Source organism: Drosophila bipectinata, chromosome 2L (assembly GCF_030179905.1).
Source record: "Drosophila bipectinata strain 14024-0381.07 chromosome 2L, DbipHiC1v2, whole genome shotgun sequence".
Taxonomy (NCBI): domain Eukaryota; kingdom Metazoa; phylum Arthropoda; class Insecta; order Diptera; family Drosophilidae; genus Drosophila; species Drosophila bipectinata.
Genome location: NC_091736.1, coordinates 15,721,731 through 15,736,408, shown reverse-complemented (window position 1 = coordinate 15,736,408; position 14,678 = coordinate 15,721,731). Strand labels below are relative to the sequence as shown.

General features: G+C 44.1%; 1 protein-coding gene across 3 annotated transcripts; it reads left to right on the top strand.

The window, feature by feature from the left end:
* Positions 1 to 557: 557 nt before the first annotated feature.
* LOC108126035 (uncharacterized) lies at positions 558 to 11,939 on the top strand. 3 transcript variants are annotated; one of them, XM_070277380.1, is made up of 20 exons: positions 558 to 1,128; positions 1,260 to 1,306; positions 1,904 to 2,041; positions 2,103 to 2,284; positions 2,337 to 2,537; positions 3,563 to 3,646; positions 3,716 to 4,017; positions 4,069 to 4,387; positions 4,445 to 5,960; positions 6,016 to 6,254; positions 6,326 to 6,450; positions 6,891 to 8,293; positions 8,356 to 8,551; positions 8,985 to 9,119; positions 9,650 to 9,844; positions 9,979 to 10,391; positions 10,447 to 10,652; positions 10,734 to 10,897; positions 10,965 to 11,106; positions 11,167 to 11,939. In XM_070277380.1, the coding sequence occupies exons 1-20, from the start codon at positions 1,080 to 1,082 to the stop codon at positions 11,216 to 11,218; spliced, it is 6,108 nt and encodes a 2,035-aa protein (XP_070133481.1). In that variant the 5' UTR covers positions 558 to 1,079; the 3' UTR covers positions 11,219 to 11,939. The 3 variants fall into 3 exon arrangements, with proteins under 3 accessions (XP_070133481.1, XP_017097944.3, XP_070133480.1); XM_017242455.3 differs by lacking the exon at positions 9,650 to 9,844 and adding an exon at positions 3,138 to 3,275; XM_070277379.1 differs by lacking the exons at positions 558 to 1,128; positions 1,260 to 1,306; positions 1,904 to 2,041; ... (9 more) ...; positions 8,356 to 8,551; positions 8,985 to 9,119 and adding an exon at positions 9,280 to 9,626 and having other exon boundaries at positions 9,719 to 9,844.
* Positions 11,940 to 14,678: the final 2,739 nt, after the last annotated feature.

Genomic DNA, 14,678 nt, shown 5'->3' with positions numbered 1-14,678 from the left:
AGACAAATCTGGTTTGTCATGTAGAAGCTTGGACATTTTAGAGGCGATTTGTTTACTTTTCAATTATTTTTGTCGTTATCAATTTTTTTATTTTTGGCCTATGAGAGCAACCACTGTGCAGAATCCCCCCCCTTGCCAAAAAAAAAACCAAAAACAACACAAAACCCAACCCCCTTTACGCATCAGATGCCAAACATCTGTTTTATGTTTGCCTTGCTTCCAGGAAAATTCTCTTAATTTTCCACACAGACAGGCAGCAGCGAGAGCGGCTCTCTGACGGTGTGCGTCGGAAAATGTCAAGTCAGAGTTTCAGGCTCGGTTTCAGTTCCAGCATCAACGCCAGCGCGTACGGAGCGTCCTGTGGAGACGGAAAAGCAGCCGTGAAGCTGTCACGCAGCAGCACACACACACTCGCACGCAGCACCAGCAAAGGAGAAAACGGAAAAACGGATTTTATTGAAAACAGCCAACTCAGCGCATTTTAATTAACAATTAACAAACGAATGCTGGAGGAAACTTTTCCGAAAAAAACCCCTACACACACCGAATGTGAAAGAAAAGCAATACGCAATGCTCTGAAAACGTAAACTCTGCGCTTTTCCTACGGCCTTTCCTTGGGTTTTTTGGCCAGCGCGAATATCGATTGCTGACTGCCTTGCATAAGTCCAGAGAGATTAGTATACAAACGCAGTCAAAACTGTCTGAAGCCCAGGTATAAAAAAGTCACAAAAACCATCTGAAAGGAGTCAGAAAGGACAACGAATTACAGAAAATAGATCTTGGAGTGCAACTACATCTACATCTAGTAATTAAGTTTTTTTTAATCAACCGAAATGGAGCAGCTGAAGCCAAAAGATTTCAAAGCCTGGCCCAGACAATTGACACGTTAAAAGCGAAAAACAACGAGGCGAATGAGCAATATATATATGTATAGAGAGAGATTTATATAGAAGTTGAGTTCAGCGAATATCTGTGAACGGGTCTATTCTAGTATCCTGTGTGCTTGTGTGTGCTTGCCCCTGTTTCGCTTTTCTTTTCCATTTTATTTCCTTTGTTGCTGTTTGTTTGTTACGCTGAAAATGGATATTGCCTTGCGTGGCACAGCATCAACGACTGGAACTGGCACTGGTGAGTCCTTGAGAGTCCTCCGTTGCCTCTGAGCCTCCAACTTGGCAGTTCAAAGACACATAATCACATCTTTTATGTACGCCATGTTTTATTCGAATGCCAAATAAAACAAAAAAACATTTCATTTACAGGTCTACATCATGCTGTGTCATTGGGCAACATTGAGGTCTCCGCGAAGGTTAGTATCCCCAGTACAGGAACAGAGCCAACAGGACCACAAAGTGTGCGGCGAATAAAATTAATTTTAGTGTCGGCACAGGCGTCCAGGGAATAGGCATTTAAGTGACAGCAGTAGCATCGCTGTCATAACGAATGATTGACACAATTATTTAACTACAAATCTGACGGACGGAGAAAATCTTCCCTTTTAATGGGAAGACAGTAAAAGACGGCATTAAAAGATCTTTAGACATACTTAAACATTAAACTAGAAAATAAATTGGTTATTAGCTTGAAAGGAAACCATTCAGAGTATTTAGAATGCCAGCATGGCGTATGAGTAATTTTTTTAGGGCAATATGCATTATATAAAAGGGCAACATAAGGAATAGGCTGAAAAAATTAAATTATAATAATTAATATTATAATAATTATTAAAAGTAGTATTTCAAACAAAGACAAGATTCTAAAGATTTAATTTTTTTTTTTGTCAACATGGCGTATGAGTAATATTTTATATCGTATTACGTATACTCGAAAATTTGAATAGATAGAGTTAATTATTGTACTAATATTTTATTATTATTTTTCTATAATTTTATTTTACCACTTTCAGAGCACTTACTCCAGCCATATAGATAGAAGTTACGATTCCGAAGACGAACATACTAGTCGCCGAAGACTCCGCCACACACTCTCCACCGAGTTACAGCCTCGCACTTCCGTTTACTCACGCGGAGATATTAGGGAACAGGTAGAGTTTCTTAAAACTTTATATATTTTTTATTATTAATTATATTATTACATTTATTTAGTACTGCCTCACAGATCGCCAGTTGCATAGCATAGAGCAACGACCTAGGAGGGAACGATTCTTTGGCTGCCTTTCTCGGAGAGGACAGACCCAGTCGGGAAGTTTTTTGGGCGGTTGTGTGGGTCGACGAGTGCCCTCTGATGAAAATCTAGCAGCCTATGCTCCATTTGAAAAATATCCACGGTTGGTAGATGAATAGTTTCGTAAAAATTAATGTAAAATATTTATTTTTTAGCTATCAGAACAACTATACTGACACACACGATATGGATAGTTCCTATTTTCGACGTCAGCCGGCTTCCATTTTGAGTACCGGTAAATCGAGTGATACGGATTCGGGAGGACGCTACAGCTGGATAGGTCAACAGCAACAACAACAACAGCAAGTGCAAATGCAACAAACCAACAACAACACCGACTATCAAACGGACCACAGGTATGTTAAGTAAAGTATGGAAAAATAAAATAAAATAAACAACATGAACAAAACCAAAAGTACCAAAAAAGAACCTAAATTAAAAATCTAAAAAAATGCTATGCCAACTGTCGCTTAGATCATGCTTTACTGTCGCACTATCTGTAGTCACTATTTCTACTACTATCGCCACTCGCTATATACCTCTCCAACCAACTCTTCCGATGTACACACTGTAATGTATATATATTATATATGAATATGGTATAATGCTTGCAATGCCTGCCCATTCATCCAAAAATCGAACCCACACAGCGCCTTCTAAACTCATCCGTCTGCATAATGCCACTAATGCTTCTTGCCACTAAACTCTTTTTGCGATTGCCACCCAAAAAATGAACCACCAACTAGAAATGCTGTATAAAAATACTTTTTTCGTGTACTCTTTCGTTATTCATCCACCTATCCTTTTCTCCTAACCAAAAAATCAATAAAAACCGACTGTAAATCAACCAAAAAAACCTACCAATTTGCCAAAAATTAAAAATTGAAAAAAACAAAAATGTATGAAAAATATCCCACCCCACCAAATACTAAATGAAATGATCAAAATGTGTAAAGGGCAACTTGTTGTACAGCACCACTTGAATCCTTTTACCAGGATGTTTTGCTACGGAATTATTATGTCGAGCTTTGCGCTCCACCAAATCCTACACCACCAACATCACACACCAATCAAATCGCTAATCTAAATGTTTGGTATGTAAAGTGATATTAAACTAACAAAACTATTTAAATAAGATATATATATATATATTTATATATATTATATGTTCAAAAGCCAAAAGAACCAGAATATTAAAAACATTTTATTAAAAACAGTGCGCTAAAGACAATTGTTTGATTTTATGTTATGTGACTGCACGTGACCAAAGCAAAAAAAAAAAAATGAAAATAATTAAATAAAATTAAAGATATTGTTTGTGGTTGCATGACTTTGGAAGTTGGAATTCGGCTAACAAGTCTATGAATTGCTTACTCCACAGCTCGTATCACTGCCCCACGTACGCCACCATGCCGACGACGCACCACCACCACCAGCACCACCAGCAGCCTGGTAGTAGTGTCAGGTAAGCTCCTAGGGGATTATCCCCACCCTGAGGAACCTCTGAGGTCCTTGACAAATCAATCCCTTGCAGGACCAAGCACGTAAGCTTCGCCAGGAGCCACACTCTGACCAGCTTCGACAACGTCAACGCCGGATTTAGATCTTCGGGCCGTTTGAAGTCGGCCAACAGCCAGGAGCGACTGATTGGGGGCAAGAAGCCGATTATTGCCACAGGATCCATGTACGAGACACTGCAGCCCACGATGCCGAATCCGCAACAACAGACGCAACCGCCCCAGAGCTCCACGCTGCCGAAAACCTGGCTGCCGCCTCCAGTTCAGCTCCAACCATGCCATCACCATGGACCCATACACCTGCATCAGCCAATACCAGGTGAGCGTACCTCCCAGAGATATCCTTTCATTAATTAATGGCGTTTCCTAGACAACATGGTAGGCCTGATCATCCCACAACCCCTGCCCCTGGCTATGCCGCTGCCACTGCCCAGTCCCGAGGTCCTGATTGTCGAAAAGAAGTTCCGAAACGCCATGAAGACCCAGGCCACTCAAACGGACGTGGCTGCCCGTCGCCAAGAGGGCTATAATACCCAGGTGCTGGCCCTGAGTCCCCGGCCGCCCCATCGCATTAAAGTGGTGTCGCAGGGGGCCCAGACCAATGGCCTGCAAAACGGCAAAAAGCTCACAAAAAGCCTCTCGGAGATACCGAACGGCAAGGATGTGCAATCATATCATTATCCTCAGAGGTGAGTTAATGAGCTCTAGCTTAAAAATTAAATTATTAATTAAAAATGCCTTTTAAGTTCCATGTATCCCCACGAGATGATCTACCGCACTCAGTCGCAGGATGTGGTTCCGCTGCAGACCCTCTCCGACGCCCAGAACAACATAATGTACTACAAGCCGCCGCCCCCGCTCCTGGATGCCCATAGCTATGGCCTGGGAATGGAGCACCTGAGTCGGGGCCGGCCATCGCCCTCTGTGGAGAACGTGGAGTACGTGAATGTAAATGCCGCCGCAGTGGCGTTAAATGAAAGCTTCGACTACGAGAGCAACAGTTTGCCTCGACGAGCTTGTACCTCGCATGTCCGCACCGAAACGGACTACTATTCCAACAGCTTGCCGAGGAAGCCGGAGAATCTGCACACCCACGACGTCTGTAAGCACATCACCGAGTGCTCGGAGCTCATCAACGACACTGTTCCTCTGGACTTTACCCAATCCCATCTACTGCCACCGCCCAGCGAGTATTGCAAGAACGACGACGACGTGGAGTACTACGACGACGATGAGGATCCGCCCCACGAGACCGAGAGCTACAGCTCAGAGGTGTGCATCGAACAAGTGGCAGCCCAGAATCGTAGAATGTCGATGCTGCCCCAGATGATCGATTCACCTTTCCGGCGGGACGACATTCGGCGCCAGTCCATGCCGGTTTATGGCCAAACTGAGAAGCTCATTGACGGCTTCGGGCCGAGGACCTCCTTCCGCCGTCGCGACAAGGTCAGCTGCTTTGCCGACGAACCTCCCCAGGCCCCCAGTCGCGATGAGCAGGAGATTTTCATCGACTTTAAGCCACACATCTCGCCGAAGCCGAGTCCAAAGTTGCAGCTGAAGCACCGGAAGCAGCACAAGGCGGAAATCGCCATGAAGAAGATGCAGCAGCAGAGGATGGCCCAGGCGGCTGCTCTGACTCTGCCGAAGCCCAAGCCACAGCCAGTCGAAGTTGAGGTTAGAAAAGTTGAACATGAGCCCAGCGAGGACGACGAGGAAGAAGAGGATGCCGAGGAGGAACCCGAGGAAGAGGACGAGGACGAGGAGGAAGAGGAGGAGAAGCTGGATCCCGATCATCCGGAGGATGAGGAGCCACTCTACGAGAACATCACACCCTCGTGTGGCTGCAAAATCGAACCGATCCAAACTGACCTCCAGGATATCCAGGACAAACGGTCACAGTTTCGCAAACGATCGGTTAGCCTCGATGATGATTACGCCGCATCGACGGCCCTGGTATCGGGATCCACTCCTGGCCTGAGACTTCCGTCCACACCGGCCAGTCCTTGCCGGGATGAGCTGCTGGCCAATGTTTCAACTTATCCATCCTCAGACTCGCTGGCCAATGACAATACACGCGATCATTCCGACGGCATCTGGAATGAGTCGCAGGTTACTGTCTTGACGGCTGAACAGCGCGATATTTCCGATGGTTCCTACAGCTCCAACTTGCTGCTGACTCCGTCGTCCAAGCGAAAGAATCTGTTGCTGCAGCATCAGCAACGCAGCTCAGTGGATACGGATGCCTTGGATTTCGAGGAACAGGTAGGAATTCGTTTTCTGTAAACTGGTATTCTTTAATAAGTTTGTCTCCTTTTAGAGTCCCACCTATGGCCTGCAAACACTGCCGAAGATCATAAAGACCAGTACTCCGACCACTTCCAGGCCAGCATCCACCCAACCACTGATACCACCGCCTGCCATTGCAGTGACCCCATCATCGAATCAACTGCCGGAGACCTCCATTAGCTCCCCATTGCCGAAAAGGATAATGGTGGCCAGGGGTTCAGTTCCAGATGCCCGTCAGCTGATATTCATGGGCGGAGCAGGCAAACAAAGGTGGTTGAGGAAGCAAGACTATATATTTTAATTTCAAATTTCAACTAACTCTAATTGAAAATCCTTTACAGACACTCGGATGCATCCTTTTTGCCCATGGGCGGCACGGACTACGCCCGGAGTGCGGATATATCCGAGTGCAGCACCAACACAGATGAGTATGCCACCTGCACGGACAACTCGAAACGCACACCAGGTATTAAGACACCGCCGACCACGACAAGTTCATCGTCGACCACACAAGTGCCAGGTTTGGGCCCCCGAATACAAAAAATCAAAATCCAAAAAACCAAAATCAAAATCGTCCACTGTGTGTGTTCCTGTGTTCCTGTGTGTGTGTAGAAATCGTGGCAAAAAAAAAAAAAAAAATGAAACAGAAACCTCATCATACGTTGCCCTACATCATCGCTTTCATGCTTAAAGCCCATCTTGAAATGCCTATAGCTTTTAGATCGTAGTCTCATCTACCAGAAAACACCTCAACTCTGTGACTGTCTCTGTCTCTACTTCTAGTTTAATGTTGTTCCTGCCTGAAAAATGCCTTGCTCGCCATGCTTTAGCTGTACTTTATGGGTGTTTTTATTACGACTATTCATAAAAATATTTTTAAAACCCTATCTTCTCCCCACTTTATAGTTTCCACGCAGAGCTCGCAGCTGGAAAAGACCCATGCCGGCAGCTCCTTTGAAAGCGCCAGCTCCTTGTACTCCATGCGTGAGGATCTACTGCAGCATGACGAAAAGGATAAGGACAAGGACAAACAGGTGGCTCTTGCCATGATCCAACTAAAATCCCCCATGGGCTCTGTGGCCGAGCTGACCAAGAAGTCACCGTCGCATTCCATCAGTAGCACCACTTCTTCGGGCAGCTGCCCCGTTTCCGGTGTGGCCACCAAGTCGCCTGCCAAGGATGGCCAGCCCCAGACCGCTGTTTCCAGCTCAGGGACGAACCAAACAAAAGTCAGCACCGCGGAGAGTACACCACTGGCGGCTGGTAAGCCCAAACCGGATTCCATATCCGAGGACGAAAGGAGTGAGGTGCGCTACTCCTCGTCGGGCTACTACGAGAGTCCCCACGACGAGGACGACGAGGAACAGGTGATGCGCAGCAAGGCCCGACGACTGCGGCAAGAGGACGAGCGGAAGCGCCGCAAGACCAGCATGAAGCTGGACATCGAGAAGGAGAACATGAGGGCCCTGACTAGTCCCATAAAGAAGCCAGCCACCCAGGGCAAGATCACCTCCCCCGAGCAACAGAATCCTGGCTTGCCCGACACTGGCAGTCCCAGCAAGATGAAACGTTTCCGTCCCAAGATACGACGTCAGTTGAGGAAGAGCTCCAGGGAGGACGTTCTGGCGGCAGCGGCAGCTCGCAGAAGCCGGCCCACTATTTTCGGCCTGAGCAGTGGCAGTGGCGACACGGAGATCCTTTTAGATGCCAGCATGTCTACAGGAACTCTGTCAGGCACAACTGCTTCCATTACCACAAGCAAAATCTCTGTGGGCTCCAAGGCATCAGCCCCAGAGATTACGGCTTCCACCCAATCAGAGCCTGTGGTGCCCTCTTCCGCCGCAAAGAAGCCCCATAGCTGTGCCACGCCTACGGCCCTGCTGTCGCCTAAACTGCCCACAGTCAGCAGCACTCACTCGAAATCGACCTCTGAGACCTTTCAGCTTAAAGCCAAGTCCATTGAGTCCTTGCGCTCCGTGTCGCCAGGATCGGACTCGGTTTTCTACAGCGAGGCTGATGGAAATGCCGCCAGTGCCGATCAGAGTCACTGCCTCCACTGTGGCAAGGAGATGGAGGGAAAGCAGCAGAGCAACACAATCAGCGAACTGGCCGGGGACTCGGTGGAGTCCATACCCTACATCGAACAGGATATAGTGAAGCCACCGTCGGATTTTGCCGACTCCCCAGTGACCACCAAGACCACTCAGCGTTTGTACAAGAAAATGGACAAGCGCTTCCGATCGGAGGAGCGGTATCACGGCGAAAGGGGCAGGCACTACAAGACCAGACAGGAAAACATAAGAGCCAAGGTAGGATTATCATAAATTATATCCCTCCACCATTAATTACATCCTTAAATTATATATCCTAGAGCGAAGAACGTGGTCGGGTGCCCAGCTTGCCGAATACTCCAGTCCTGCGCCCTGCCGGCTCCAGTCCTTGTGTCCTGCCAGACATAAAAACGGAGCAGAGTCAGCACATTATATACAAAGGTCACTACGATGCAGGACGCTATACACGCTTGACCGATGACGATTTGTGGACTCAGTTGGATCATCAATGCTTTGGTGAGTTGAAGAGTACCTTAAACTAAAATAGTTTTAACCAAAAAAAAAATTTTAAGAACTTTGGGCTAAAACAATGTAAATTCTTAAAACCCAAATATCAACATTAGTGATATACCCTTGCGGTTAAGATTTGATATTTATCGAAAATATCCCATATAGTATGCCGATTCTGCATTGAAAGCTTGAGACAAAATATTTTTTAGATTTTTTGTCCATTTTTCGTGATGGATCCCTTGAAAATGGGGTTTTCCCCTATAGGGTTCACTGTGATGGCCATATCTTCTTCAATTCTCATCTGATTCTCAAGCGGAGTACCTTAAACGATTTCTGGGTCGATTCACCACCATTCTGCCACCATTTCATTATGGGATCCCTTGAAAATGGGGTTTTTCCCAGATTTTTTTTATAAGACTTATTCTGATTTTTTTTACAGATCGTTCTCGAGAACGTCGTGCCTCCACAGAATCTGAAAAAGGCTTTCATGCCAAATACCAAGTAATTCTCCATAGACTGGTTCAACGTCGCTGCACCCTGGAAATGTATCATCGCCAAAAACACAACAGCTTTCGTAAGTTATTCATAAGAAAATCTAAAATCGATTTATTGGGCGAAAGATAAAGCCTTCTGCTAGAACTGAGAACAGGAGACCTTAAAAAGTTTGACAAAAAATGTTTTTTTTTATAAAAAAAACATCTAAACGAAAAAAACACCCTGTTCTATCACCCAAAACAATATTCTAATTTTGGCGCAACGTGCGTGGCTTTTACAATGAACTAGCGAGAGAGATCGGGAGAAAAGCCAGCGAGGTAGTAGAGCCTTATAGATAATGAATGGCGCTCCGCCGACTTTTCACGACCGGCACTTGGCATACACAACTATATGTAGAACCGAAAAAAACGGCTGGTAGTTTTGATTTTTTTTGGCTTATTGTTAGTCGAGTTGCGTGCTTTGTTGTGGGCCGACCATAAAAAATTCTGAACGCCTCTTACGAATCTAAGGCAAATGTAAATAAAATAAAGTGCGAAAAGTGAAATATTTTTGGTGGTATTTACACATAACTAAAGCCAAATGATTGGTGGGTAAACAAAAACCAAATAGTCGGGCCATCCTCTAGTAATTTTCTTATTATTTTTCTTATTATTTTTTCTCTTTTTTTTGGCCGATTAGAGTTAATAGCCTCCAATTCAGCGCCGGATTCGGTTCGTCGGAAGTTGGAGGAGGTCCTAAAGCTAATGCTTCTGGTTTGGGCACGCGAGAGCTATGTGATATCCACACTGAGCAATGGTGCACATGGTAACTGATGACCGGACAGCGACAATCCGGAAATAAAATCACACAAATCACTTAAATCGCTTTCCTCTATAAATAAGCTCGCATGACTTTTACAGTGAGATAAATTTTCATCTATTTTCTATGCTTTTTTCCAGGCGTGGACAAGACTGTGGTGGTGAAAAGTGATTCGGGTGAGTTTGGCTTTCGCATTCATGGCTCGAAGCCCGTGGTGGTGGCTGCCATTGAACCGGAGACTCCGGCTGAGAGTTCGGGCCTCGAAGTGGGCGACATCATCATATCCGTGAATGGGGTTCAGGTGCTGGACAAACATCACACCGAGGTGGTTAAGATAGCCCACGATGGCTGCGAGAAACTGGAACTCCAGGTAGCCAGGACCATTGGGGTCCTCATGCACGAACAGCTGGAGCCACCAAGTCAGCCCATTTTCAGCGGATATCTGTGGCGGCAGAGTGGGCAGGCCAAAGGAGCTCCCAACTCAAAGAAATGGGTGCGACGTTGGTTCTCCCTGAGGCCCGATAATTGTCTGTACTACTACAAAACTGAAGATGTAAGTTAAAAGGACATTACTAGGAATCTCTTAATTAAAAATCATGTATTTCCAGGACTCTCAGCCTGTGGGTGCCATGATTATGGCCAAGCACACCGTCGACTTGTGCTCCGTGGACATTGGCAAGCCATTCGCCTTCAAGGTGGACTCTGGCGAAGGCATCCCCATGTATGTGGCTGCCGACTCCGATGAACTGGCCAACCGGTGGCTCCAACTTCTAAGACAGGCAGCTGCTCAGGATAACCAGTGGCTAGACAAGAGGTGAGATAACACGTTCACCAACTGATATGAAATCGGAATGTTCCTAATTCTGTCGATCTCATTTAACCATCTCTCCTACAGTGCCCGGTGTTTGTATCAGAGCCCCACCAGCATCCAAAGGCCCGATTGCTTCGGCTACTTGCTGAAATTGGGCTCAAGGTGGTGCGGCTGGTCGAAGCGGTATTGTGTTCTTAAGGATGCCTGCCTCTATTTTTACCAAGATGCAAATAGCAAGAGTGCATTCGGTGAGTCATTTTAAGAGACCAGTGCCCAGGTGATTGACCAACAATTAATTCAATTCTATTTAATTAGGCATGGCCTGCTTGCACGGCTACAAAGTGGCCTCAATGTCCGCGAACGCGTCCGGAAAGAAGAACTCGTTCGAGATAATACCACCAGAAACCAAATTGCGTCATTATTTTTTCTGCACCGAAAGCGAAATGGATAAGAAGCGGTGGGTATTTATTTATATATTTTACTGATCTCTCGAAGATTTAACCCTGCTTTTTTTTAGCTGGATATCCGCACTGGAATACTCTATTGATCGCTGGATAAAGTCCGGGTAACTAAGGTTAAAGACACGCTCCAGATCGGCTCTGAGCAGCCGGCTCAAGCGTCGCAGTTTTAGCTATTTCATGGATTAGGCCAAGATTCATGGACTTGTTCGACACTAGTACGGGTACTACCAAAACAAAACACACACTTAGAATGTAAGCCAAGGAAACGGAAACCAATTAGTCTTTAGGCATAGATGATTGCTTAGTCCAAGGAATTTAGTCGGTCATTCAAAAATCGGGTTTAAAACTATTTTGAACAAAAGCGTACTTACACGTATATATTATATACACATATAGAGGAATACAATTGAACATTTTTGGTGTGTATTCTTGTTATATAGCTTACAAAATTAACATATATAGGTATATATATACAACTAATGTTTAGTGAGGTTGTCATGTCACTTAAATATACAAAAATATAGCCGCGCGAGGGGAGAAGAGATCGTACAGCAGACCAAATTGATTGTCTAATGTATATAGAATTCATCTAGGCTAAATCGGAATCCAAATTAGAATGATTAGGTATTCAAGGCTCCAAAGGCAAGGCACGGCGAGAGATTTTTAGATAAATGTCTATTTACAGAAAGGGTAAACCAAAACGAGAAAGACGCGAGACCAACATTTCGGAATTATCAAAGATTAATAGTTCATTCAGAAATCCTTATCGAGGGCCGACACAAGTTTCCCATTTTCCATAGCTGCTTCCATCGTCATAAATATATAAATAATATACGAAACGGGGTTTATGTGAATAATCATCAACGGTTTTCGTCCTTATTGGAAACGATTCTTAGTTAGAGACAATTGAGATATAAGCCAGACTTAGTTAGCTTTTTGATAGGTTGCGGTTTTTTTAGGAGGCACACTCACACATCAATGTTCATAGTAGATCAAACAATAATATTAATAGATATTAATTCAGAATCCAGTAGTTACTTTGTCGTATAAAGATATGATCTTTAAAATGCTGATTTCCTAATTTTTTTGGGTCAGTATTCAAATACCAAGATTGAGTGAGGATGCAACACTTATGAAGCTTCAGTTTTGTGTTTATTAAGACGATAGCGAATATATACATATATTTTATATATTTTAAATAGAAATTTCCAATTCGGCGACACTGCAAATTAAATTAAACACAAGAACTACAAAGTGTTAGATATTAAATGTATGCATTATGATTATTAAATTATTATATATACAAAAAACACATGAGAGGCAGCCATTTTATGTTGTAAGTCATCGAGTGGACACACAAAGAAAAAAGAAAACTAAATAAGAGCTTTAATTATTAAATAAAGAATATACCGAGAACAAATGACAAATGTGTGTCTCGCTGACAGCCGGGGGCATTGAAATGCATCTAACCATCATTAATTTGGCTCAACGATCCGATTCCAAATCGGATTCGATCCAGGCCCAGCCCAAAAATTGAGAAAAACTCAAGCTACCTGCGGGGGCCAACGAAGCATTTCAAATGCGATCAATGAACCTGTTGCTTTGGGCCCTCTAGCCCCCGCCAACATAGATACTACTAACAATTTCCAACTACCAGATGAACTCCCCAGTCGACCACATGTTTTACACAGTTTTCAAGTAATTTATTTGAAAATCGTTAAGCGATGCAAAATATTCAAGGAGTGAAGCTACAGGAAATTGTGGGCACTGAGGAAAAATGGGTAAGGTATTATGGATGTTTAAAATTTTTAAGGCCTCTAAGGATTCTGTTTTGTACCAGAAGAACAATAGAAAAGTGTCGTGGAAGAACCTGATATCATATCGTCCTCAATCTAGACTTTTTCGGTCTTATAATGTCATTTATAAAGGTAAAGATATGGAATACATATTTAAAAATACAAAATATATTTGTTTTAGTACAGGAAACTTTTTTGTCTAATTTTGTAAAAATTCTTAATCTATCTCTCGTATAGTTTTCCTTTGAAATACCTATCTTTTTTCAACCCATTTATCTTATTTGATATTTTTTCAAGTGCAACACCAAACAGCAGCAGCAGCAACAGTTGCTGATGGGGGAAGTCAACGACTAGCATAACAATTCGCTCGCCCTATGAGCCAGCTACCGTTTTCCGTCTTCTCTTTTCGACCAATTCTTTTTCTTACCAACAACTGCCGCTTTGTATCTACATTTACGGTTTTTGCAGTGGCAACAGCCACAATTTAGTTCCACTGTGCAGTCAGCGCCTTAATTACACGGGCCTGGCTCTCTTTTGTTTGGAAGGTTTGTTTTTTTTTTCTTCATGGGTATGGGTATGGGTTTGGGTTTTCTTTTCAACATCGCGATCATTATGATCATTATTATCGAAACTCCCTCTCCTTTGGAATCTGGTAAGACCCTGACTTTTTGTTGTTACCTTCTTTCCTTTTATGAAAAGGGAAAGAAAAGGTAAGTTGCCAGATGGTTGGTTCTGAAAACTTTCATCATCTAGTAGGATACAGTATTTTGACAGTATCGGGGTATTGGGTTTCAAGAAAAAAGAATTCCTCAAAAAGACTATAATACTAAGGAAATTCCATAGTTATAAACTTTTAATCGCAAATATTGCATTAATCTCCAGACACCCTAAACTTCCAGGTATTAACAACCCTTTCTTCGCCGAAACCTTATCGTCTTACCTTCCTAAAAATAAATAATTTCCGATTAGTCATTCCCCTTAACGAATCCGCACAAGTGACCCAAGAACCCAATACTCCCCCGCAACAAAATTTATGCATATAATAACAATAAACGGGGGACTACCACAGTTACACCCTCCAGTAGCGTATGCACCCTTCTTGGCCCCTAGCACCTCCCCCCTCGTAACCCTGAACAGGCAGTGGCAATCTGGCAACACCCGGGTAATTTTGGTCTACCCCCGGACTTGACCAGGTTGGAACCAAAAAAAAAATAAAAAATAAAAAAAAGCAGCAGTCGGTGGTGGTAGTCGGTAGTTGGTCGGTAAACAGGTAGCGCTCTAACTGACAATAACTCGTCGTACGAATGCACGTTCCACGCTCCGCCAGTCCGTCGGCTCTCTGGGGCGGGCTGTCCGTCAGTCCGTTTGTCCGGAAATCAGCGTGCGACTGGCGGTCGGTTGGGTTTACTTCGATTCCTCTCTTACACTTTGAGAAATCAAAGGGGGGTTTTTAAATCAATAGATTAGGTTGTATCTTTTTTGAATGGGGACTATAAGATATAACCCAAAATGGGGGTTAGGTGTACGATCTCTTAGGTTGTATCTCCTAAAACCTTCCTTATAGAATAGGTCTGGTTAAGGAATTGGTTATCTGGTTATCTTTTAGATACTTTTTTGTATGGCTATCCAATTGTTAGATATTTTTTCAAGTGCAATAAGCTGGTTTTCCAGCTACTCGTTGAACTCTCGGCCAGTTTCTCTCCGACCCACGGCTCTCTGTCTCCAAGACTCTCTCCCTCTGGGCCCAGATCGGTGGTAAGTGGCTCAGTCTT